Source organism: Acanthaster planci, linkage group LG07 (genome assembly GCF_054643075.1).
Source record: "Acanthaster planci isolate LZ-2023a linkage group LG07, COTS_SCS, whole genome shotgun sequence".
Classification (NCBI taxonomy): domain Eukaryota; kingdom Metazoa; phylum Echinodermata; class Asteroidea; order Valvatida; family Acanthasteridae; genus Acanthaster; species Acanthaster planci.
This window is the reverse complement of record NC_141783.1, coordinates 12,409,822-12,433,603: the sequence shown is the minus strand read 5'-3', so window position 1 is coordinate 12,433,603 and position 23,782 is coordinate 12,409,822. Positions and strand designations below refer to the sequence as shown.

At 41.5% G+C, this 23,782-nt stretch overlaps 4 protein-coding genes across 12 annotated transcripts; 3 read left to right on the top strand and 1 right to left on the bottom strand.

The window, feature by feature from the left end:
* The first annotated feature begins 3,142 nt into the window (after nt 1-3,142).
* Nucleotides 3,143-6,302, top strand: LOC110981843 (uncharacterized). The gene is made up of 3 exons (XM_022239813.2): nt 3,143-3,251; nt 3,531-3,657; nt 4,219-6,302. Exons 2-3 carry the CDS (start codon nt 3,564-3,566, stop codon nt 4,998-5,000), a joined length of 876 nt encoding a protein of 291 aa, XP_022095505.1. The 5' UTR covers nt 3,143-3,251; nt 3,531-3,563; the 3' UTR covers nt 5,001-6,302.
* Nucleotides 5,719-11,192, bottom strand: LOC110981844 (L-xylulose reductase-like). The gene is made up of 8 exons (XM_022239814.2): nt 11,038-11,192; nt 10,380-10,477; nt 9,414-9,568; nt 8,905-8,947; nt 8,437-8,536; nt 8,093-8,157; nt 7,423-7,540; nt 5,719-7,025 (listed from the first exon to the last, which is right to left on the bottom strand). Exons 1-8 carry the CDS (start codon nt 11,087-11,089, stop codon nt 6,916-6,918), a joined length of 741 nt encoding a protein of 246 aa, XP_022095506.1. The 5' UTR covers nt 11,090-11,192; the 3' UTR covers nt 5,719-6,915.
* Nucleotides 11,193-11,257: 65 nt separating this feature from the next.
* Nucleotides 11,258-18,509, top strand: LOC110981841 (uncharacterized). 9 transcript variants are annotated; one of them, XM_022239807.2, is made up of 5 exons: nt 11,276-11,348; nt 12,296-12,419; nt 13,260-14,812; nt 15,368-15,548; nt 16,218-18,509. In XM_022239807.2, exons 3-5 carry the CDS (start codon nt 13,640-13,642, stop codon nt 16,409-16,411), a joined length of 1,548 nt encoding a protein of 515 aa, XP_022095499.2. In that variant the 5' UTR covers nt 11,276-11,348; nt 12,296-12,419; nt 13,260-13,639; the 3' UTR covers nt 16,412-18,509. The 9 variants fall into 9 exon arrangements, with proteins under 9 accessions (XP_022095498.2, XP_022095503.2, XP_022095499.2 ...); XM_087139337.1 differs by having other exon boundaries at nt 12,296-12,554; XM_087139338.1 differs by having other exon boundaries at nt 11,279-11,348; nt 12,337-12,554.
* Nucleotides 18,510-18,954: 445 nt separating this feature from the next.
* LOC110981898 (coiled-coil domain-containing protein 137-like) lies at nt 18,955-23,230 on the top strand. The gene is made up of 6 exons (XM_022239910.2): nt 18,955-19,175; nt 20,124-20,236; nt 20,866-21,043; nt 21,265-21,347; nt 21,527-21,609; nt 22,214-23,230. The coding sequence occupies exons 1-6, from the start codon at nt 19,099-19,101 to the stop codon at nt 22,469-22,471; spliced, it is 792 nt and encodes a 263-aa protein (XP_022095602.1). The 5' UTR covers nt 18,955-19,098; the 3' UTR covers nt 22,472-23,230.
* The last annotated feature ends 552 nt before the right edge of the window (nt 23,231-23,782 follow it).

The window sequence follows — 23,782 nt, the reverse complement described above, 5'->3', positions numbered from 1 at the left end:
GTCGAGTCAAATATGTAGCTAGACTTGACTGGATATCAAACCGAAACAAACGCGACAAAAATTTCCCGCCTTCAAAAATCGAAGAAATCCGCGGACAGATTTTAAGCGAACGCGACGCCTGAGAAACGTCTTATAAAAAGATTAAACGGCTATTAACCGCATTCAATTACGTGGAATACGGAGTCGAAGCTATGGGCGCCACTTTGGCAGCCGTAGGCATCCCCGCTATAATTGGAATAATTAATAAATAGTCAGTTAAATACGAAAAGCCACCTCCAGCTTACCCACCGCGCCTCCTTTTCAAAAGCTTTATTTAAAATATGGGACACAATTTTAGTCATTACTCAATAAAGACAATTCATTTGTAGCCGAGTTTCCGAATGTAACCGCGGCGTACAAGTTACCAAGAGTTAAACTGACGAGGCCGTCAATTGTTGGGTTACCGACCCGATGTCGTTTTACCAAAACCAATTTAATTTCGTGGTAATTATACATAACGGGTTTGCCCTTACCCAACGTATATTAATAAGCACTGTATGCTCAGTGCTTGTCCGAGAGCTTTTAACATCTCCCCAACGCAAAAACACATCTTGAAAATAGTTCGCGGTACCCGCTGCTTCATTTGACTCGGACCGGCCAGCCGACCCCGGCAAGCTCGGTGGTCGAGTGGTTAAGACATCTGCACTAGTAAGCAGGAGGTCGTGGGTTCGAGTCCCACCCGATTGAGCTTGTGAGGTTTTTTCGCAAGCTCTCGGACAAGCACTGAGCATACAGTGCTTATTAATATACGTTGGGTAAGGGCAAACCCGTTATGTATAATTAACATCTCCCCAACGCAAAAATACATCTTGAAAATAATTTCGTGGTGTATTGCGCGACGACGGCTTGTGGGGTAGGATTTGACCTACTGTCCGATCCGAATCCGTACGTATTTAACTTTCACGTATATTACATGTGGGGAAAATATTTTATGACTGTGTGACGCCGATACCTAGCGACGACATTTTTGACACGCTGCACAATAATTACGATCATCGCAAATTCACTGACACTTGCCTACTGTACAACGTCGATCAAAATCAATCGTTTAAACAGACGCGAGACACTTTATCAAATTGGCTAGGCATGGCCTACTATTATAACGACGGCTATGTCCCCGTCCTCGGCGAGATTTCTACGTGCCTTCGGAAGATCAGAAGGTTAGAGAATTGGTATGGATCTTGGGAGGAACTGCGTTGGTCGGTTTTGTGGCCTATCGATTAGCTTAACGTCTAGTTTAACTGACTTATTTTAAATGGAGAAAGAAGTTTCGAAATTGAGTCAAAAGACGGGCACAGACAAGTCAGATGTGAGAAACTGGTTAAAAAAGCAGGCAATTTGGCAAATTTATTTATCCGCCCCAAATTACGTGCCCAGGCCGACGATGCTACAATCAGAGTCTGTAGAGCCAAACGAGGCGCATCAATTGGACGTTTTATACTTGCCCTGCGATCGTGTAAATCATAAAACTTTTAAATACGCTTTAACCGTCGACGTGGGGTCGAGGTTCAAGAAACGGCCGAACAAGTATCCGAAGCTATTAAACAGATTTACGAAAGATCGCCGCTGACTTGGCCTAAATTTGTCATGGTAGAGGCAGGGTCAGAATTTAAAAGCGAGTTTAAAAAGTTGATGGTCAAACACAAGGTCGAGCGTTTATTTGGTCATCAATATGTGCAAGAAATGTTAAACGTCGATGAACATAACGTAGAATGGGTAAAACGTCTGCCCCAAGTAATGAAATCGCTCAACGAAGAAAAGACACGGTTAATTGACAAAGAGCCCGCAGCAGCCGTCAAATTAGACCGCGTGGAACAAGCATCAAGTGCGCCTGTCCCAAAAAGAAGAGAAATTGAATTGCCCTCGGACGTAGTCGTTAGATATCTATATTACCCGGGCGAGCAAGAAGGTGGCACCGTCAGAAGGGCAACCGATCCAGTCTGGTCCGTAGACGTTTTCCAGATTGAGAAAGCCACGAGCCAGTTTAAATGGGTCAACGGCAAGAGGGTGAAAACGGGGCCCACTTTATATTACCGTATTTATAGGACAGGCCCAAACGGAGTTTCGTCAGAGAAGAACTTCAAGTGATACCTGAAGACACCGAATTGCCGCCTTCTCGAATAGTTTGATAATGCCCGTGAGTTAACGTGTCGATCCCATTTGGCAATATGTAAAGTTTCGTGTCCAACGGCGAAAGGCTCAGCTTATTTTGCGAGACCGTAAACAACAGATGTTTACCCGATCTGAAAAGCTGCTGTTTGTTAAAGCGCTGTGTTTTTTTTTCAAACAGGGTATTTTTATAAGCCTCGTGTATTAACCGTTTTTCGGTTACTACTTTTGTAACTCCCTTTGCTTTTTTAAAATTTTGTTCTTGTGTTAAAATCGAGTACATTTTTGGTCTAATACACACGACTTCTGAAATGACTTGGCCGCCAAAGTCCTCTTTCATTTTGCCAATGACTTTTTTATTTTTCGTATCGTAAAGCTAGTGCGTAGGCGGGTAATTGCTCAAGGCAAATAACTTGCGTTTTTTGTATAGGTAATTGGATAAATTGTCCGTTTGAATCTGAACTAGCACTTGACGTCATTACATTGGAATTGCATTTCGGGAGTTCCCTCAGTTTTTTGTCGTTTTACTCTTGTAAACTTGTCAGTCCCACCCCCCAAAAAAAAACAAAGAAAACGGTATCTTTATTGCACAGACCCTATTTTTGGAAATTTCGAATTGCAAATCGTGATAAATACTTTCTTACAGTTAAGCCATTCATGCAAATTTTCAGTGACGTGATTTTGACAAATGCATAAATTGAACGCTGATCTGGTCAGCGCTCTCATTACATTTTATACGTGGAAACCCGCGCGCCTTTCAGATCTTTTAACATAATATTCTGGCGTACATTCAAAAACGCACGCACCTCCAAGGACGTGGTACACTTCCCGAAAATGTCTTTGTCTGTCGTGTTACGTCACGTGAAAAACCTCTATACTCATCATTCTGTGTTCCACTCGCGCTCACGATGTGATTTTGGCCCTGTGTAACCCTCTTGTTAGTGTGTTTGTGTGTGCTTGCAACGCGCACGTGGGGTCTGTGACGTCACAATTGAAATATTGGCTTGAAAAGGAGATTTTGTTTTCTACAACGACCGAGAGACGTTCGGTATTTAAAGTCAGATTAGCTGTTTAAGCTTACGGCAGGTTTTAAAACGTAAAAGGTGAGTACTCTCTTCTTCATTGAAAAATATAATTCCATCGCAAATTACGAAAAGAATTTGACGACAAATTGAATGTTTATGCTTGCATATTTTGGGATGAAGTCTTCCATTTGACTTTTAAATTTTCGGAGAAAGTTTCATGACCCTGAAATTGTTCACAAAAGTTCCACTGAAGTTCTTTCAACGAGAGGTTTGGCAAAACTGTATGAGGACAGTCAAGGGAAGTCTTATCGTTCTACCGTGCTAAACTCCCCAAAACAAATACTCTTCCCGATTTAGGACTTCACCGTCGGAGCAGGAGCCTAGTCTAAGATGCCAATCCAGAAAACGAGTGGTGACCTGCGAGGCTCACTTGATTTCGAGAACGATTCGAGTGATGAGTGGGACGACACTCTACAAGGAACAGGTGAGCCTGCTCTGGCTAATCTACAAAGCAGACGAATTGTTTCAGTTTCCAGTGCAGTGGCCGATCTCCGCAACTTTTTTTTTTACGAACGTTGCTTGCTTGCTTGTAGGTGAGCTACAAGAGCACGTGAGATAGGTAGAAAAAATCGAGAATTTCACGAGGACACAGCAACATGTTTACATGTCAACCACACAACTCCATGATCTGAATAATTGCTGCAAGTCACAAGCTTAAACTACTGAGACTTGTCAGATTTAACATAGAATTCTCCAAGTGCTAGAGAGCAAGACCCGGGCTAGTAGTAGTTTGTATAATCAGTGCTTTCATGTATTTCTAACTCTTAACATTTAACTCTTAACTCATCCTTGCCTTCCATTTAGGATTAACTGTTGCCCATCCTGTTGATTACCACAAAGTACAATTCAGTTTTCATATTTAAGGTGTCATTTATTAATTTCACAATATGAAATGCAATTTTCATTTAGAAGTTGTTGGACCCAATTCCTGTGACCAGATGAATGACCATTATACATTTGGCCATCTGTTCTCAATTCTCCCTAGATGTTATTTGCATCACACCTCCCATAGGCTACAAGCCAAAGGCTAGAGCAGGCCACAATCAAGTGTACTTGTCAAAAATGATCCTGCAAAGGATGAACCGACTTTCGGGCCCCCGCGAGAGCCAACGAGCAAGGGAGGTCTTCAGGCGATATGAAGAGCGCCGCCAAGCAGCGCGACAGATGCTGAAGCAATCTTCCAGGTCCTCTCCACCTTCTCGTAGCTTCAGAAGCCACATCCAGAACGAGATAGATTATTCCAGTGATTTTACTGAGGACGAAGATGACGCATCCTGTTTCGGCTGTGTGAGCCGACGCAGTGTGGCCAAAGAGACCAGCTCTGGAGGCGAGGAGGTGCTGACGTCCTCCGATGAGGAACTCCACTTTCTGATGGCGGAGAGTGACAAACGCATCAAGAGGAGTCCTTCCGTGGGTGATGCTGAGAAGCACAGCCGCAGAGGTGGCGGTCAAAAGGGGAAGAGCGCACGTACTGCCGCCGAGGGTACAGCCAAAGAGAATATGCTAGACGATGGAAGACACTTTAACCTTCCCCATGATCGTCCCCTGGACCCCTGGAGGTTGCCTCCAATTGATAACCTCTCCAAGAAGGGGCCAGTGAACCTGGTCAAGAAACCACCAGCCAACCCAGACCCAACCAGTGAAGGCCTAGCAACAACCTCTGTCTCTGACCAGCAGCTGATGAAATCGCTTAGGGTAAGGGAGAGAAAATTCAAGAAGCTTGCACGGAAAAAGAAAAACAAGAAACAGTATGCTGAAAAGAAATAACTCACTCGAAAAATAAACTAATGTTGAAAAGCCCTTGCACCGTTTGCAGCTCTCGTTTTGAATGGTTTGGCTGCTTCATAAGGTCTAATCTGTCAAACTCCGTACAAGTGAAATATTAGATCTGATTTTAACTTTTAGCATTCCTTCTTATGGTTAGCATTCACTTCACCGAAATCTTCTTGTTCTACACAAGGTAAATTAAACTTCAGCTGCTGAGCAAATATTTACTTGAAATAAAGACATTTTAGAGTGAATCCCGGAGGTGTAATTAAGGCAAAGTGGGTGCTATATATTTGTAAAGAGGATGGGAGGGTCTACTTGATGAATTTTTCAAACTGTAACCACACTTCTGGTAGCACGCCAGATGTTTGTGAGCAATGTATAACTAAATTGTTCACCTCACAAAATGCATTTCCAAATTGTGTAATTTGTACGTTGTCCCTCATTGGAAATTCCCAACTATTGATTTCAGACTACCAGCTATGTAACTGCACATTTCACAATACAACGGACAATATTTTCGAACTAGAGAACAGCAAAAGAAAAGGTCACGTCAGTTCTTTAAGTTCATTTTTAAAAATCATGCAAAATGTTAATTTGAAATACAATTTACCAGTTTGCAAAGTTGATGTTTGCCCCGACTGGCAACAAATATAAAAATGAATGTGGCAAAATCGCCTCAGGGTTAGTTCAGAACAGAATGAACATGCAAATGATATTGAACCCTACACGGCTGATATTTTAATGACTTAATTCCATTCTCTGTTCAACTCTTGATGGAGAACAAGCTATGTGACAAGTGAAGACAATGATAGTCTTGTTAGCCTATCAATATGCTGGACATAGTGTAGAAATAGACAAAAGTGTGTGAAATCACTTGGAAACCAGCTCAATACATTTTATAAATGAAACTCGTGAAAATTTTTACCCTGTTCCATTCATATTTAAATTAAGGGATTTATTAAACTGTGAATAGAGAAAAGGGATCTCTTTGAGAAAACTTCTTGAGGAAAATGTAAGTTGAATTACATTTTTCAATCATAAAAACTCAATACTATTCCCTAACAAACTACATGGTGTTTATAAGACAGGTAAATAGTAGAGAGTTTTGGGAATCAGATCTTTTGGCATAAAATTATCCATGTTAAAGTGAAACTAGTAAACTTATGAACAAGTTTTCAAATAGCAGAAAATACGTGTAGCCTCGATGATTTTGAGCAATAATCTTTAACAAAACTGTCTGAAGTGAAATGAAAAATTTAATTCAATAAATACTCATTCCTTCTCATTCATCCTCCAATATGACTGCTTGGAATTTTGTTGCGCCATAATTCTTGGTTCCTTAAATTGCTCCAAAATGACACCACTGAACCACCAAAATTATGTGCATGATTTTCTGCTGTTCATGTGCCTTGGTACTCTTACTTCATTTGAACATTCCGTGATTTTTTCCCTTTCTCTTAGCTTTCTTTTCTCCCGGTCTTTCCAATCCATGAAACTCCCCTATGATAACACTGATGCAATTATATGTAATACCAACATCATTTCTAGACACACGGACTGCTTCCTCAAGCACTTTAAAACACATGATGCAGCTGCAAAGAGATTAAGTCTCAAAATAAGCACATAACATCAGAGTTTCTGCAAAATTTCCAAATTCCCAACTTTCATATTAAATTTCAACATAATGTCTTTAACTACACTGATTGTAACATGAACTGTGTTAATTTAATGTTACAGCGGGGAAATACCTGATGAAAAAATGGCCTATATTGCTCTTCTGAATGGGTTGAAAATAAGGGCTATGGGGAGTTGTAGAAGTGGACATCATTAGGTTAAAGGATTCTATCATATAATGGACGTGATTCTGATGTGCCGGAACTGGTTGTTGTGACTTCATTAAAGAGTTTGTCACCTAGATTCCTGAGGCTGTGAAACCCCCATCGATTGGTAAGATGGCTCCATTGACCATGGCACTGCGGTCACTCAAGAGAAATAGGACCACATTGACCACATCTATTGATTCTAGGATGAGGGAAAAAACAGAAGACAAACATTTGGAAGTGAATTTCTATTTAGAAAACTTGGAACCTGATGAACTAAGCAAGAGTGTACTGCATTGCGATGCCAGCTATCATTGTTGAAAAATGGAACCGGGGAAAAGGGGGGAAAAACCAATATAGAAAAAAAGAGAAAGGGGTGAAAAATAGCAATTTCTTGAGAAAAAAAACCACGATTGAATCCCTCCCACTGTCATTTGTTCATCAGTGTTAACTGTTTGGTGTCGCCCCCCCTTGGCAAAAAAGGGTTTATCTTCCCTGAGGGAGTAAACTCTAGGAACGGCCATAACTAGGAGCAGGTGTACAGTCAACCTGAACCCATGGGCAGTGACATTCTCCACTGACTTTCAACATACATGTACCTGCAAAGTGGCCCAGTGGGATGCGAGCTTTCATGGGGTCTGCCTTCTTGGGATCAGACCAGCCTACCAATGACATAGGGGTGTTGACCACGGTGGGGTTGACAGCATTCACCCGTATCTGACAGTGAAATAAAAGATGAGCACCTGTCGTTAGGAGTAATCAAATGTAATACTAGCCAACAATTAAAAAGAGTTAAAAAAGGACACATATTGCTAGAAAAAATGGGTTTAACACGATGTTCATGATTTTGGAAAATTAAAATTTGTCATCATAAAACTCTGAGTGATGCAGTCGACTATTTCAAAGCACACTGTGCAGATTTGCTTTGTTAACTTAAAATTTATGCTATGAAAAAGGGCAAATGCCTGGTATACCAATATTGTTCAGATGACCAATGTAAATTTGGGAAGAAAATTATTTAATCACATCAAGCCATTAGCCTTTTTGAAGCATGGAGGACAAACTGGCAGGGTGCTATTTGAAGTGGGTAAATTTGGAGTAAATACAAAAACTGTTTTACCCAAACCAAACAGCGTCCTCATATGTCTGCTGTACCGCAAATAGACTAATGGATGCTCACACTATCCAATGATAATTCTTGCACTGATGCCCTTCTTGAATGGTGCTTCTCACTCGATTTGATTGGAATGCCCCTGACCTTTGACCTACCTGATGAGGTCCCAGTTCCATGGCCATGCTCTTGGTCACTGAATCCAATGCTGCTTTAGTGGCAGCTGAAGAAAATGATGACAGAAATCAGCTGTCAGGTGACCAGAATTTAGAAGCCATTACTGTTGTAATCGGTGTACCTCGTTCACATGCAGGTGGTTCATGCAGAGTGAGTTCCTCTTTGACAAATAAGGTGCCATGACAAACCAAAGTGCACCTGTGCTCAAATTAAACGTCGCACGCAAGCGTGGTGCCACTAGAGCAATGGCATCTCCTCGGATCAGTCTACGTGAAACGAGCGAGGAATCAAATGCAAATGCCACTAATTCAAGGACTCTACTCACAGTACACTGTGTGGTTGGTCAGTGCTACGAGGGACGCTTGACTGGATAGATTGACGATAGACCCGCCACTTTTTCGAGCTACCATAGTCCGAGCTGCAATCTGGAAGGATCACACAAGAAGTGGTAGCAAGCTTCACACTTGGCATAAGAAGTGAACACAATGCTAGGACGTCAGATGACATATTCAGTTGCCATGAGAATCTGCAGAAGTTGACCACGTTGCAAATTAAGCCAATTTCAAAGATTTAGTGATCCAAAATCCTCTTCAAATTTGCCTGTATCATGAATCTGCCTGAATTCTTGCATTCTACTACTGAAAGGATGGCAGGTTGTATTTCAACCCCTTACCTACTCTAGAATCATCTCACACTGTAGGTCTCTTAGAAAATTTGAGAAAACAAAAACCTTGCTTTAAGTGAAAGGGAAAAATTGTGTGGCTCAAAAGGACAAAATTGTTTGAGGCAGTACCTGTGAGACTTCAATGGCAGCCCGTACATTGATGTCCATTTGTCTAAAACAAATGAGGAAGAAATTAAAGATTTAAGCTGTTACATGTACACGGGCTTATTTAGAACTGTCATACAAATGCATAAAAATCCTTGTTTTCTGGGCATAATAATAAAACTGAAATATTTGTTTGGCTTCATGTCAGCCTGAACCGGTGATGGAACTGAAAAATATAACTGCTGAATAATACTGCAACGATTGAAGGAACTTCAATTTTGCAGGTGCTTTTTTTGCTTCATGTCCAACTCTGGAAAAGAGCTACCAATAGGCGGAGCAGTGATATGGCTCAAAGCACCCAGTTTGGGTTAAAGGAATGAAGAAATGCAAACAAGCCCAGGGATATTTCACAGACAACCTCATTATTCTTGGGAGTGGGGGGATGGATAGAGACATGCACATTTTTCCAGAGTAAGTCCCCAACTATAGTTCAACTTTCAATTCATGTGACTATACAGAGGGCCTGTCCTTACTTTGTAAATTGCTCGTGAGAGACTTCAAGAAATGGTTCTAGAACACAGATTGCAGCATTGTTGACCAGCAGATCAATGGCTCCGATATTCTCCACAGCCACCTTAGTTGCCTGGCGATCCTGTAAGTCCTCACAAATGGTGTGGATGGAGGGCACCTATTGAGTAGAGATATTAACATACTGTGGTTTGGTTTGCAGAATACTTACATGTAACCTCTCTGTGTAAATGGCGGTTGCAATCAGTCAATCAGTTTGAGTGGTTGATCAGTCTGGACCACTGTTCAATCTAATATCATTTCAATATCATTTTTGCTTTTCGAGCCAATCTTGCACAATTTTAAATTGGAAAGAAAAAACAATAGGATAATGGTTGAAGGATCCACTGATCATGCCACAATATTGACCAGTTGCGCTGTGATCGACTGACTGCAGTCAGCATGACTATTGCATGAAACATCTGACATCAGACAAGAGAGGACCCCCATCTTCTCAAACTGTGATATAGAAAGAAAAGACGATTGGCTGATGGTGGAAGGATTGAACATCATGCCACAAGACTGACAAATCACACTGTGATCGACAGATATTGCAGTTTACTAATCTTCACCTTACATGTATGTGCAAACCAAGAAATAACTGACATCAGATGAGAGGGGACCTTCATGCTGTGGGGAAAAAAAATATTGGCAATAAGGGCTCAAAGTGTGGTGTCGTTTTCTATTCAAACCACGCAAATAGGGCCATTTCATTTTCAAGGCTAAAATGAAAGCCAGTGCAATTTTGGCGTGTTCATTCTCACGGTCGGCAGGACGTAACATTGGCACGAGTAATCATACACAGCCGTGTGGCAAAGGGCATAAAAAGGCAAGCCTCTTAATACTGCACACTGATGTGCAGAAGTTCAATGAAGATCAGGAATGTCTGACTGAAAAACCTCATCAAAATGCATATTTCTGAAAGTGCATACTTCTTTTTTCAGGCTGTCCAGGTCTTCTCGGGTCCTACTGAGAGCGAATACCTCAGCTCCACACTGGGAAAGCGTCTTGGCTATATCTCTTCCAATACCTGTCACAGGCACACCAATTACCGATTGGTCAGGAGTTTTAATTATTTTATTAATATTCATGAACTTGCATAACAATTCAAGTTATCTCACCTCCACTGTGCCACATGCATGGATGAAGGGAAAAAAGGCCTTATCACAGGCTAAACACAAGTAATTTTAAAGCCTATCAGGGGCATACTGGAGCAGGGATAAATCAAACTCTTGCTATTATTTTAAGCACAAAATGTGGGTCTGACTGGGCTGGATTATAAGCTGCAAAGCAAATTTATTAAAGGGGGTGGCCAGGCCTACATGTATGATCCCTTCGCATAGTTACCAGAAGTTTTTTCTCACTTTGGTCGAATACTCCCACGTATTACCTGTTTAATTGTACATGAGGGTATATTTGACCAAAGGCAGAATTTAATCGATGGTTATTAAGTAAAACCATTGCTTCTGACTGGCAGACCGGGGATGATGCTATGCAGCAAACATAGGCCTAAGTCATCATCTCTGATCCTATGAAAATTATGTCCTGCACTCTTTCTTTAGCTGGTCGAACAATGCTCTAGATAAATACCTTTGCCAGCTCCTGTGACTAATGCCCTTTTCCCATCAAATCTTATGTCCATGTCGACTCAAATTACTTCGAACTTTGAAGTTGATGCAGAAATGGGACGACGACTCCTCTTACTGTACTTGCAATCGCCTGATATTAACGCCCTCTAGCTAGCTCTGGAGGTTGGTCGATAAAAAAACAGGGAACCTTGCAGGTCAAATACCCAGACGTCCCTTATCACACATTATAAATATACACAGGGATGACTGACTAAATCAAACAAATTTTTTTTCATCACTTCAGCGGCGAAACAACGAAACTGTTAATTCACGGTAAAATAACCACCTCCATTTTCCAATTCCGAATGATTACTTTCTATTTATGAAAGAGAGATAAGACCGTTTTGGTTGATCTTATTCGATCTGTCCTTGTTAGACTGAATTAGTTTTGCTCAGTTCATGGAGGTAGAAGACCTCCATGCTCAGTTGTCATGGATGGTTCAGTCATCAGTGGTTGCGTTGCACATGTGAAACTGAATGTCTGTGCGTTCAGAGGGCATGGTGGAATATTCCTCCATGGGTCAACTTTCGACAAAGTACTCAGTAATCTTTGATTGAGCATTAGACCCTAAAATAAATCAGAATCCGGAGTAATTGCAGAATACCCTGCCACTCTAAAAAACAACCCATGGAATGACTAGTTGTGTGGGTACAAAGTGAAAATCCCTTGAGAAGAGTGTGACACTTTGACCTGTACCTGGCTGTGAGGTTGATCATGCGGGGTAGCGGGGTATTCTGCCATTGAGCTCCTTCTTCAGTGGTTTATCACTCTCAGCCATTACAAAGTGAGGCCAATTTAGTTTCTGTGTACAGGGTTACAAGATTTACTGTTTACATGATTTACTGCGTTCATGTCCAGTTTTATGTCATAATTAATGTGTTTTTCGTAATAATGTGTATTATTCCTAAGGAGTAATTGCAGAATACCCTGCGACTCTAAAAAACAACCACTGGAATGACTGGTTACGTGGGTACAAGGTGAAAATCCCTCGAGAAGAGTGTGACACTTTGACCTGTACCTGGCTATGAGGTTGATCATGCGGGGTGGCGGGGTATTCTGCAATTGAGCTATTCCTAATTAGGGTCCCTACTCGACAAACACTGCTTCTAAGGGACCCCCACTATGAACATCTAACAAACAGATTATTATCAGGTTAGATCAAAAAGAGAGGGGACTGCAACATGGATAACATCGTCTGTTTCCTTTTTCCATCAATCAGCATAAAAAGACTATCAAAAACAAATTCTCCCGCATACCCAGGACCCTTGTGGAATGGAACCATATGCCGGCTGAAACAAGGGAAGTCACAGACATCGATACCTTTAGGGCAAAACTTTCTACAGGTAGCATTGATACATTATCATTAATAAGAGGCACTCACGACATGTATTAGAGTCAGCTAGCCACCATGCACCTTTAACTTAAAATATCCCATAGTGGAGGTTGTTGCAGGACTCGGAAGAAGAAGAACATAAGAAGTAAGGTGCAATAACAATGGACACTCATCATTGGTGCACTGTATTTCTTTTGTTAGATGTTCGTTAGTGCCCATCCACAATTTTTTCCCTGTTATATCTTAACTACATACTTGCAGTTGTGTGGAAGAATGAATGAAAGTGATAAAATGTCCTAAAAAGTCAAATTTGGCTTGGACATGTTGAAGCATTTCACAGTGTGTTTTAGTCTGAGTAACTGGGACTCCACGAATTTCCTCTTTTAACATACATACATAGAGAGCAGATGTAGCCAATTATGTCCGAGTGTTAAAGAGGCAATTTGTAGATGCCAGTTACCCAGAATAAAAGGGTTTATGCACAGAGTGTCGCGTGATGATGTCTGTTTGTGGAATTTATGTCTTTCCAAAGAAAATAAGAACAAGAAAGAAAATATCTGTTTTGGCAACATATATGGAGAAAGAGGAAAGAATTCGATACTGGACCATCACAATTCTTGAATGTCATAAACACCAATTTGATCCCAATTATTCAACCTCTTCCCTAGGGTTTTGAGACCCCCATTTCTATGTTAAAATACCTCTAAAAGTCAAGTAATATTACTTGGCATATAAATTTACTCTGAAAAATCTGTGAAGAGTAGCTGATTTTGTTGTATATATAAAACCTTGCTGTTGATATTTGTCTGGAAACTTATCACCACTGTGTTTTGTATTTTGTGTTCGGTAGATCTTTCATTGCAGTTTGACCACTAAGCTTATAGTTGTTGATATCTGAACTCTGTTCATCTTTCAAGATGCCCCACTTGAAGGAAATAGACTCTAGCATTCAGCTTGCAGCAAGTGTACCCATCAGGCATTTTATGTCTAGGACTTTGTCATTCTTCTTTGACATGGCATTCCGGTGCCGCTTCAAGCTCCCATCTATTGTGGCATTTGTTCTGTTTGCCTTTGACATCCAGCTGCAGCTTCAGATCAACGTCAATCACTGATTGCCTGTGGCAGGATAAAGACGAACCTTTTAAAGATTGAAATCAGTCATATTCGTGGGTGCCCAGAAATGTGATCTTGTTCGATTGCAGATTGAAAGGTCACTGCATTGTTTAAACAATGACTCGCAGCGTGAAGGATTTACGGGAGTTAATTTGTGTGTCGCGGTTGACGATGAGAGATAGTGATGAGGAGGATGATGACCTCTCTCGACCTCTCAGTTCGCTCAGCATCTTCGGGGAGAATTCTCCATCCAGTAGTGTCACTCAGTTAGGAGAGAGTGTGAATGATTTATCTGTGGCACCTAGACCGCCACTTGAGGGAAAGGCCCTTAAATCCCAGTCACAGTACTCTGCAGGTGCCCGTCCAAAACAATCACCAGCTACCAAGCATGTGACGAACGTCAACAATAATGCCAGCCTCGACTTCAAGAAATTTAAGACGCCACTTCCACCGCTCGAGTCGAGACCCTCCTCGGGGAGCAGCGTTGATAGCGATCGGCCAGGAAGTGGGGAGGTCGGGGGTCAAGACAGCCAGCGGGGCGACTTTGATGGCCTGCTGCAGTACATTGACGGCGAAGTGATTGTCGATTGGTTGAGACGAGCCCATGAGATGGTTGACGAGCTCTCCTCCTGGTGTAACACCAGCGACAATTTTGTCACCTTTGCCAACTTCCTCTTGATGGACTTTGCTGAGGTTCAGCGGCTGGAACTCCTTAAGATGGAAGTTGGTATCCTGCACGATGAACTCAGTCAGGTCTTTAACCAGGGAGTGTCACAGGGCAAAGTCACGCTGACTGACTTGAGTAGGCTGGTTGCGGCAATCCTTCGTGAATACCCGCGGCGTCTATGCGGGCCTAGAGGAACCCACGTCTTTCTCAGCATCCTTGACACACTGTCCTCGGAACGGACTGCTGAGTACAAGACATTGCTGACGGATGTAAAAATTTCAACTCGCAACCGAGAGTTCGCTCAGTCACTTCTGGCCATCCGGGCGTTCTTCTTGCTCAGTGTGTGGAGTAATGTTGTTAACTTCTACAGGAGGTTCCAAAGTGATGATCCCTTACGTGAACCTTGTCGGTCAGGCGATCCCGTCGTCAAGCCCCTGCCTGTTGTGAGCATTGTGCAGCAACGGGCCTACCAAGCTGTGCAGTATGGATTTGTTAGCGTTCTCCATTATCTGGTCCGCAGCGGAAAGTTGGATGTGGACTCGGTGAACAAAGATGACCGTTCCCTTGTATTTGAAGCTGTGATGCACAACCAGCCCAGAGTCCTGCACTATCTTCTTAGCAAGGTTTGAATAAATGCATACATGTACATTTAGTTTCTATCTGTGGAGGTTTATTAGAGTTCAAATACATTTTGTTCAACTCAACTGTTGTTGAATTGATATCTTGAATTTCATAACCAGACCAGTATATTGGGCAAGCCAGATATTTCAATTTCTTTGAAACGGTTGTAAAAATAGTTTTAATACACATACATGTAGATTCGTTTGACCGATTAATTTTGAAAAAAAATTCCAATTTTTCTTTTTGGGGAATTAAATTCCATGCTTTTTTCTTCCAGCATTTCTTCCTTTTATTTTATAGCAAGCACAGCAGATTGAACTCAAAAGTTTGTTCTTACGTACATTTGCTTAGCAGTTACACTTTTTAAAGACTGATACATGTACTTGACTGCTTGTTGTTAGTGGGTCTGGTCGGGCCACGCACCCACCGAAACAATACCAGAGATTGCCCATTCCCCCAACCCACATTGAAGGAATGGAGAGTCACTTTGCGTTGTGTAGTTATAAGGAAATCGATAGCAACTTATTCTCTACGGTTTCCCTCCCATGTACATGCAGGCTCAGCCAGGCTTGGATGTGAACCGTCCCTCCGACTCCGGCAACACGCCGCTCCATGCCGCAGCTAACTGGGGGTACGCTGAGGTGGTTCGCATGCTGCTGGATAAGGCTCAAGCCTCGGTGAATGCTCCCAACCCCAAGTGTGATGATGCTACACCGCTACACCTTGCTGTCATGCAAGGTATGTAGAACTAATGTGTTAACAGTTGAAAGGTTCAACTGTCTTTGTTAACTCTCACTTTCCTCAAACCTCCAATTATTATTTGACTTTTCAGATACCCAGGGCAGTCAGCTCTGTCTAGTAAATTGATTTTGTTACTGGCACAAGGCATTGTCATGCTGCTCATGAATCATCACAAAAAGACTTTTTTTGGTGGCTTATTACCCAATATACTTTACTTTTGTTAATAACAAACCCCTCTTTGACAAGGAGAGTATGGGTTTTTGTAAAGGTTCACAGTTGGAGGAAAAAAGGTCCAGAGTTTTATCTGCGTTAAAATCCAGCTCCTGGTCATACGATGGTATGTCGCTAATTTCAAGAGTTCATGAATCATGAAAAGACATTTTGGCAGTCCTTTGCCAAGTAAACTTTTTTTTTCTTAACTTCTTCTCTTTTGCCAGGGGGAGTACGGGCCATTGTATGGCTCAGAGTTTGAGAATTAAAGGTGCGGGGTTTTAGGTTCGAGTTAAATCTAGCTGCTTGGTATTTGATGTGTCCTTGTTTATGCAGAAACACAGTATGTTAAGGTGGCCATGCCTCTTTGGGTCAGTTCATTTCCTCTGCCAAAATGGGGCATCTTCCGTCTAGGTGATTTTTTATTCCATTTGGTGTATTTTTTTACCCACATAGGACATACGGCGGTCTGTAAGCTCTTGCTGGAAGCAGGGGCCGACCCCAACGCGAGTATGAATGGCATCAGCCCAGCCCAGCTGGCCCAAGATATGGGCCACGGAGACATCCTGGTCTTGCTCAGGAAGAGACGGGGGACGTATGATTATGAGGAGATGGTAGATGACGACAGCGAGGGACTGATGGAGTCTTGACTTGGCTGTCATTCGGATTCCAGCAAAAATGGCATCAAAAGCCGCAGCTGGATGATGAAATAAGTTTTGGCAGTGTTGCAAGAAGTGTTTTTGCATCGAACGGTCGAACCCTTACGTGAGGGACCTTTGAGATCATATCAGCAGTTCTCATGCTGCAAAATAATGCTCTTGCAGTATGTACAAACTGAATGACACAGGACAGATGTGATTGATCGTTCACTTGACGTGCACTGAACCAGTAAATATGGAATTACATGTACATACAGGTCTCTTGCTCGGCATGAGAAAATGTCTGCTTAAGGAAATCTTGCAGGGGAAAACACAGGCACACACCTTCAGTCAATAATGAATTTCACACTTTTGCCTCTCCTCTGTGCACCAAGACCAAATAAACATAAATTAAGATGTGTCTTTGGGGATACATACATTTATATATCCGAGATATTAGCTAGGCTGCTTAAAAGATCATGGTGTGTGGAACATACGTTAGTGGACTAACTTTTGCAAAAACCACGATCTTAGAATGACATTCTAGGCAGGAAATGTAAGCACACTTCACATGGACCTTTATGTCTCCTGTGTTCTTCAAAGGCTAAAAAAGTACCCTTTTATTCATACATGTAGCGTTGTACAGAGCAGAGTTTAAAATGTTGGTCTAAATGTACGCGTACCTGCATTTTTGCCAAGTTAGCCATTGCTTCATGTCGCTCTTGAGAGGTTGTCATCATGTACTCAGACAGACACAGGTACATTCAAAATTCATGTTGGCTTAAATCTTCAATTTATTCACTGCAGCCTTGATGTTCACATCAAAAGTTACTTAAGTGTATGTTATTTCAGACGCTTTTGCATCGTGGGGCAATTTGGTTGTCATTAACAAGCAAGAACATCTGAGTATGCAGTGTACAAGATAAGGAATCTTAGATCGTTGCCTCTATATGCATTATTTCAACCCTGACTTACACATACATGTATGTACATGTAAGAGTGATTGGTGCACTTATCTTTAATATTTTGGAATTTTGCAAAAATATGACACATGACGAACTTATACTTAAATGTGTGCAATGTTAATGATTTTCCTTCTCTGATTCTTTTATCTTATCAAGCTCGTCTTGAATTTCAGATTGTCATAACTCCCAGAGGAGATACATTTGCTTGTAGTACAGTGATCTACAAATCTATGAAGTACTAATAATAATTAGATAAAAAAAATCTGACATGTCTTTATAAAGATGTGCATATATTTGTGACATGGACTGATCCAGAATCCAAATTTTTTTGTGTGGGGGAGGGGCAAATTTTTTTTAAGGGGGAAGGGGGCAAACATTGTTGGAAATATATTTTATGTAACCTTTTATGACCTTTGTGAGGGTTAAGGCTACATTTTGTTGCTTTGTTCATGCTTTTTGGACAGAAAAGGGGAAGGTAATAGACCAAAGAAATTACTTTTCTTTACCTTTTAAGATAAAAGTGTGAAAATGGGGTGGCGTGGATCCTCTGAATGCCCCCCATACAACCTCGGAAGTTATTCATTGGTCATTCCATGTCAACTGGCTTGTTTCTTAACATGCTATAAATGCTTTTATTTTAATTTTTTTTCCAAGATAATTGGCTTTTGCAACAGAAGCAAAGTGAGTCGTAAATGGAGTCATGATCTCTTTTCTGTGAGGACTTTTGATTTGTTTGAACTTTGATTGTTTTGGCAGTGCTTCATACTTTTTCCTCATGCTGAGTTACCATTCTTGGTTTTTGTTCTAACTGTACTCCCGTTTCATTTTCCCTGTTTCTATCATGATAAATATGTTGTTTTTTCCCATTTTCTTGAAATATACCGTGTGAAATCTGTGTGAAATTAATTAGATGTTACCTCATCTCACAGTACAATGTTTATTAAGTCTTGAGATTTCAAACTGTGCACTGTACTTCTCTCATAATTCTCTTAATGTTTTTCAGGAATGTGTGATAACTTGTTATTAATTAAATTTATTCATTTTTCCAACTGAAAAATCAATTTTCAGTTACATGTTCATATTTCTAGCATTTGTGCACCCATTGTTGTGAAAATAAATCTTTGAAAAGAATGTTTGTCACAAAAGACCTCTGTTTTGTTTTGCTTTGCTATTGTTTGTTAGCTTATTTTTTTCACTTGGAACTGAAGGGACAACAATAGTTGCATAGTGCATGAAAAAAACCGAACACACATTCTGGACGTGCATTTAAAACATTCTGGGTTTGAATTGTAATGATTTAATACCGAGTACCAGTACATTGAAATGTAGCATTGTAGCTTTTTAAAAGCATGCTTTCTTGAAAGCAGTTTTAGAAATCAGACCCTGTTTATTTTATTCCGAATTCCGAATGAAATTCTAGTCTAGCCCCCACTTATGGAAAACGAATTCCCCACAGCTTACTTTTAATGGTGAGTGCCCTAGGTGAGGTTGCCCCTTAACCTAGGTTGCCCCTTAAATGGTGTCGCGATTGTTTGGTCTGGTACCTAGACTTCTTTGCGCACGTATAGGCTAATCATGCAGAGCCAGGGTAGCTAGCCGAGAGTGTTGCTGCATGTGCTCGGCTCTAGAAGAGAAACACTCCAGCGCCAGCTCCAGTTCTTTTACCGATAAAGTGATATTAATGGTGACATTGGTGTTTTAGTGGTCTTTTTAGTGGAGGCCTGAAACAGAATCATGCCGAAATCAAGACACAAAAAAGTTAAAGCCATCGATCCCTTCTGTACTGGAAAAAGGAGGGCATTATTACTGGCGTAAGTTAACCGCATGGGTCTAGTGTAGGTTAATAACTAGGCCCTATATTTTGTGCAAGGTGTCAGGTCAACTCGACCGTTTGCCAACTCGACTCGAGTCAACTCGACTCTCGACCAATTCGACCGTCGACCAACTCGGCCATTGTACCTTCAAACGTAAAGGTCAACTCGACTCTCAACCAACTCGACCGTGCAAATGGTGCAACAGGGACAGGGCATAGATTTAGAAGGAACGCATTTTTCCTAGTTCTGGATTGCGCGTGTAATTCGTTTCACCATGGATACCTCCATGGTTTCACTGTGCGTGATGTGATCTGTGCATGCGCACAGTGTGGTGACAGATTTTGGGGGTTCGTTTGTGCATGCTTCTTCTCAAATTGGGAAAATTAATTTGGAGTATCTCATTGGTACAAGTTCAATTATTGATTGCATTTCAGTTGATTTCGTGGGTTCATTGAGCCAAAATTAGCATCCATATTTTTTGCGATCCGGAACCGATCTTTATTTTTCCCCTTTTGATATCTATTTTTCAAGGAAAGAGTTTGTCTAATAAACCCATGTATTAATCATGTGGTCGAGTTGGCAAACGGACGAGTTGGTAAATGGTTGAGTTGACTCGACTTTGAAGTCTAGTTGGTCAACGGAGGAGTTGGTTCAACGGTCGAGTTGGTCAGGAGTCGAGTTGGCAAATGGTCAAGTTGACCTACAACCGGTTGTGCAAAGTGTTGTCCGAAGGCCTATACGGAAGTCTCTCCAAAACAGTTGTTGGGAAAAGCAGGGATAACGCCAAAAAATGGGAAAACTCATTTCCATTGTGGTCTATAACAATCACAAACATACAAGTTGTATAGATGAGCCCTTTCTCTGTTCTCTTTTTTTCCTGGACAAAAAAGGGAAGAGAATCTTTTCCAGAGTGACATTCTTTGTTCCTTTATGTGTTTTGGACAGGAAAGAGAAGGAATATAACAGACCTCCAAAGAATGTCTGCAATCAGGAAGTACCAAGAAGTCTGAAAAACATGCTGGCTGCTACCAAAATGGCTGAGCAGAGACAGAAAAATGGTAAGGTCATGACCTAAGGAGCTTGAAAATCACACATACAAAGGCTGTGAGCTTCTATGGACAAATCCGGGCAGTCGTGGCAGGCAATTTGTGACTCACCATGCTCAAACATGTCAAAGGAGGCTTAAGGCTTCGCTATTGCCTTGACACCAGATGAACATGAAAAATTTCACAACTCTCTCTGTCTATAAATACCGAAGCTTTCCGAGGACAAACTTTGCACCATTAATCACTTGGAGTGTGAAAATTAACAGCAAGGGGAGAAATTTAGTTTCAAACATCACCATTACCTACCCCAGCCTGGTTTTGGGATGGTGGGTCACAGTTTTTATTCTGCCTTGTTGGGTTGAGAAGTGAACAAAACATTTTTAGTTGAAGTTGGTGCTTGTTGGCTTTTACATGTCATTGCCGGGTTCTATTTGAGGATTCAATGGTTGCCTAGATAATACCATTTCAGGCAGTTTGTTTTATCATTTTGTTTTTGGTTTATTTTGTTTTGGGAAGATGTGGAAAAGTTCATTCCATGTAATTTATTCTCTGTTAAATTCCAGTAGGTCAGTTGGCCAAGTTTGGTTTTGTTCGTGTTCAAAATCCAAAGCTGTGTAAAACAGGTCCATTCATATTTTCAGCTGCACAGAGGGTGGGTTCTATTGAGAGACGGCCAGGAGAATCCCATGGTCACTTTATGAAACGAGTTGGCTCCAACGCTGAGAAGAAGCTGAACGAAGTCAGGTCCAAGCTGGAGAGTGACGACATGACAAAGAACAAAAGGGTCAAGACAGAGCAAGCACTCAGGAAGAGGAAAGAGTGAGTTTTTTTATTGGGGGGTGGGAGGTTGTGTGGTGATTGTAGAGACGTTGGGTTGCAATTGAATCAGCTGGCTGGGCGCACAAGCTGCTCCAAGCTGGAACAAGAGAGGGTCCTTTGGTGGGAACTCACCAAATTTACACATGTTTTGTGCTGCTGCACCTGCTGTGAGTACACGCAACCAATTAATGTCGGAATGAACGGTCTTTGTGTGTGTGCAGGAGATTTGCCGTACTGCAACAGAGGATTAAAGGCAGGGACTTTGAGAAGACACTGGACAAAGAAGAGAAAGATTTCTACAAAGGTACTTCAGCTCTTCCTTCAGAATACTTCACCTTCTTCATCACCAAATTGACAATAGACGTGAATTATGTCTTCACAGAGAATTTCCTTGCTTTCTTGGACAATGAAAGAGAAAGTTGATTTTTGCTGATCACAAAAAATGGTTCTCATCAAACTCAACTCAATGGTTCTGTTTCCTAGATCATATTGAGTTCGGGGAGGTTGTGTCAGCCCCGCCAGTCTTTTCAGCTAAACCACGAAAGGGCAACGTCAAAACAGACAAGGTATGTTACTCCAAGAGACTCACATTCTGTGTATGTTTTTGTTATCATTGTTGATGTTAATCCCAGCAGGAAATCTCTCCAACTTGGCCTACAGTTCCAAGGGCGTGCAGCTCATCATCTCAGATGTCATTTTTAGACCCTTATTATGACCCCGATTTTCTTTAGGTCCATTTATTATATGAAAGTGAGTCATGTGCATGTCACTAAATTATTGCGTATGTACAGTACCTGGCATAGAATGAACAAGGAAGTTAGACTTAGCCTCAAGCACATTGTTGGAGAACCCAATGGAATCGCCCATGAAAAGTCGAGAGTCATGATAACTGGCCACCGCTTTGCTCTAGTCCCTGGTTTGATGCTCCGGATGAAGGAGAGACTCTGTAAATTAGTGTAGTCACAAGTCCAGCCCCAGGCTCAGTCACATGTAGTAAGATGAACCAGTGACATAGGAATGGGTGACTGGACCTAAGACTAGATGACTTGTGATAGACTTGCAGGGGCTTGCAATGGACTAGACCACAGCCTTACTTGTCCTTGGCAAACATAAAGTCTGCCAGTAATCCTGAGAATTGAGAAATAAACTGTCTCTCTCTCCTCCATGTAGCCTGGCAAGAGACAGCTTCTCCTGAAATCCATGCTACAGCAGCAGTCCTCTGAAAGTAACCAGCGAAGGGAAGCCACCAAGAGGCCAAACAGGACGGAAGGAACCTCCCAAGACCACACAGCAGCAAAGATGAAGAAGAGGAAACACATGACCAATGCTGAGAAGCGGAACTTTGACCGGACTCGAGAGACGGCCATTTTGGCCTACAGGAAGGCCAAGGGACATGAACCAGACCATCCAATGTTGATGAGAACTTGATGTCAGTGTAGTCTTGCATCAAACAAAGAAATATAAGACAATTCAACATATTTTGAATTCAAAGTCCAGCCAACAAGGTTATGATGCGTGTCCTTGAGCAAGGCACTTTGCCTCAACTTTTTTCTCTATCCTTGAGTAGATGGCTGCCCATAAGGGCAGAGTTGGCTGTGGCATGTGTCTGTGTTTGAATTAGTTTCTTGTGCTCAAAATAACATCAAGCTGTGTGCTTCTACAGAGTTGGGATGATTTTAAAACTCTTTGTATTTGACCAATTAAAGGGCGATAGTTTTTGTATTGTCTTGTGCACCAATTTCAGATTGCACATATGTCATTGCATAGGAGCACCCAACCAGTAGCATGACTTACATGAAATTCCTGAGGGAGCACAGTTATTCATGGGGGTGCTGAAAGCCGATGAACTGTGGTCTATGCATATGTTGGGTATTTTTCAAGATTTCAAATGAGGGGAGGGGCACAGTTGCTGCTGGGGAAAGGACATGAAATTAATTATGTGTGTGGAAGGACATGGAAATGACTTGGAGCAGTTCAAAGACTCAGTCACTGGAGTTTTAAATTTGTCTGATAAGCTGGATATGTTGACAGGATTCTTAGAATTTCTGTAGGAACACGGTCAGGTTAAACTAGTGTGATATGGGTTATCCCTCCAGTGCTAAGTGAGAAAGGGAGATGAGGAGTGGAGCTCAAGTTTTCTGCTCATTTGATTGTCTCAATAAATGGATACTGGTATTTATAAACTGATTGATCGTGTTATGCACTTGTTCCTTGTAGAGTATTGCAAGGTTGCCAGCATTGAGTTGATAATGAGCATTGGCAAGGGAGTGGTGCAAGGGGAGGGCTTACAATAAATGGCTCGTAGGATCTGAAAGTCCATTTTAAAACAACTTATATGTTTTTATTCACATAACATACATGTACTGTATAATGTAACAGTTGCTGAGGAAATTGTTCATTCCTCATGAGAAAGCCGTTATCTTACACCATTTGCTGGTTTGGTGGAAAGTTAGGTAAACTTTGATAACTGAAATTACAGCTGTTCAAGGGAAATGTGGGCTAATTTCTTTTGCAAATATGTTGGCCTGCAGAGGATATTTAAGTTGATTTAGTTTTTTGTGATAGTTTGATGGCTCAGTGGAAAATTATAAGCAATTGATCAGTTCAATCTTAAGTGATTTTTCGTGATAGCAGCTGGCAACTGTTAGAATTTAGTTTGATCTTTTAATGCAACTTGAAGAGTTGGCAGCCCTGGAATATGGCTATAAGAAAGTGATCTGTCTTCAACGACAAGTGGGC

Coding starts and splice junctions, on each gene's coding strand:
- LOC110981844 (XM_022239814.2), bottom strand. CDS start 11,089: ATGGACATAAGATTTGATGGGAAAAGGGCATTAGTCACAGGAGCTGGC. Junction 8,537..8,904: donor CTGCCATTGAAGTCTCACAG/GTACTGCCTCAA, acceptor TGATCCTTCCAG/ATTGCAGCTCGGACTATGGT. Junction 7,541..8,092: donor TGGAACTGGGACCTCATCAG/GTAGGTCAAAGG, acceptor TTTCACTGTCAG/ATACGGGTGAATGCTGTCAA.
- LOC110981841 (XM_022239806.2), top strand. CDS start 13,640: ATGACTCGCAGCGTGAAGGATTTACGGGAGTTAATTTGTGTGTCGCGG. Junction 14,813..15,367: donor TGCACTATCTTCTTAGCAAG/GTTTGAATAAAT, acceptor ATGTACATGCAG/GCTCAGCCAGGCTTGGATGT. Junction 15,549..16,217: donor ACACCTTGCTGTCATGCAAG/GTATGTAGAACT, acceptor TTACCCACATAG/GACATACGGCGGTCTGTAAG.
- LOC110981898 (XM_022239910.2), top strand. CDS start 19,099: ATGCCGAAATCAAGACACAAAAAAGTTAAAGCCATCGATCCCTTCTGT. Junction 21,348..21,526: donor AGAGAAAGATTTCTACAAAG/GTACTTCAGCTC, acceptor TCTGTTTCCTAG/ATCATATTGAGTTCGGGGAG. Junction 21,610..22,213: donor GCAACGTCAAAACAGACAAG/GTATGTTACTCC, acceptor TCCTCCATGTAG/CCTGGCAAGAGACAGCTTCT.
- LOC110981843 (XM_022239813.2), top strand. CDS start 3,564: ATGCCAATCCAGAAAACGAGTGGTGACCTGCGAGGCTCACTTGATTTC. Junction 3,658..4,218: donor CGACACTCTACAAGGAACAG/GTGAGCCTGCTC, acceptor AATTCTCCCTAG/ATGTTATTTGCATCACACCT.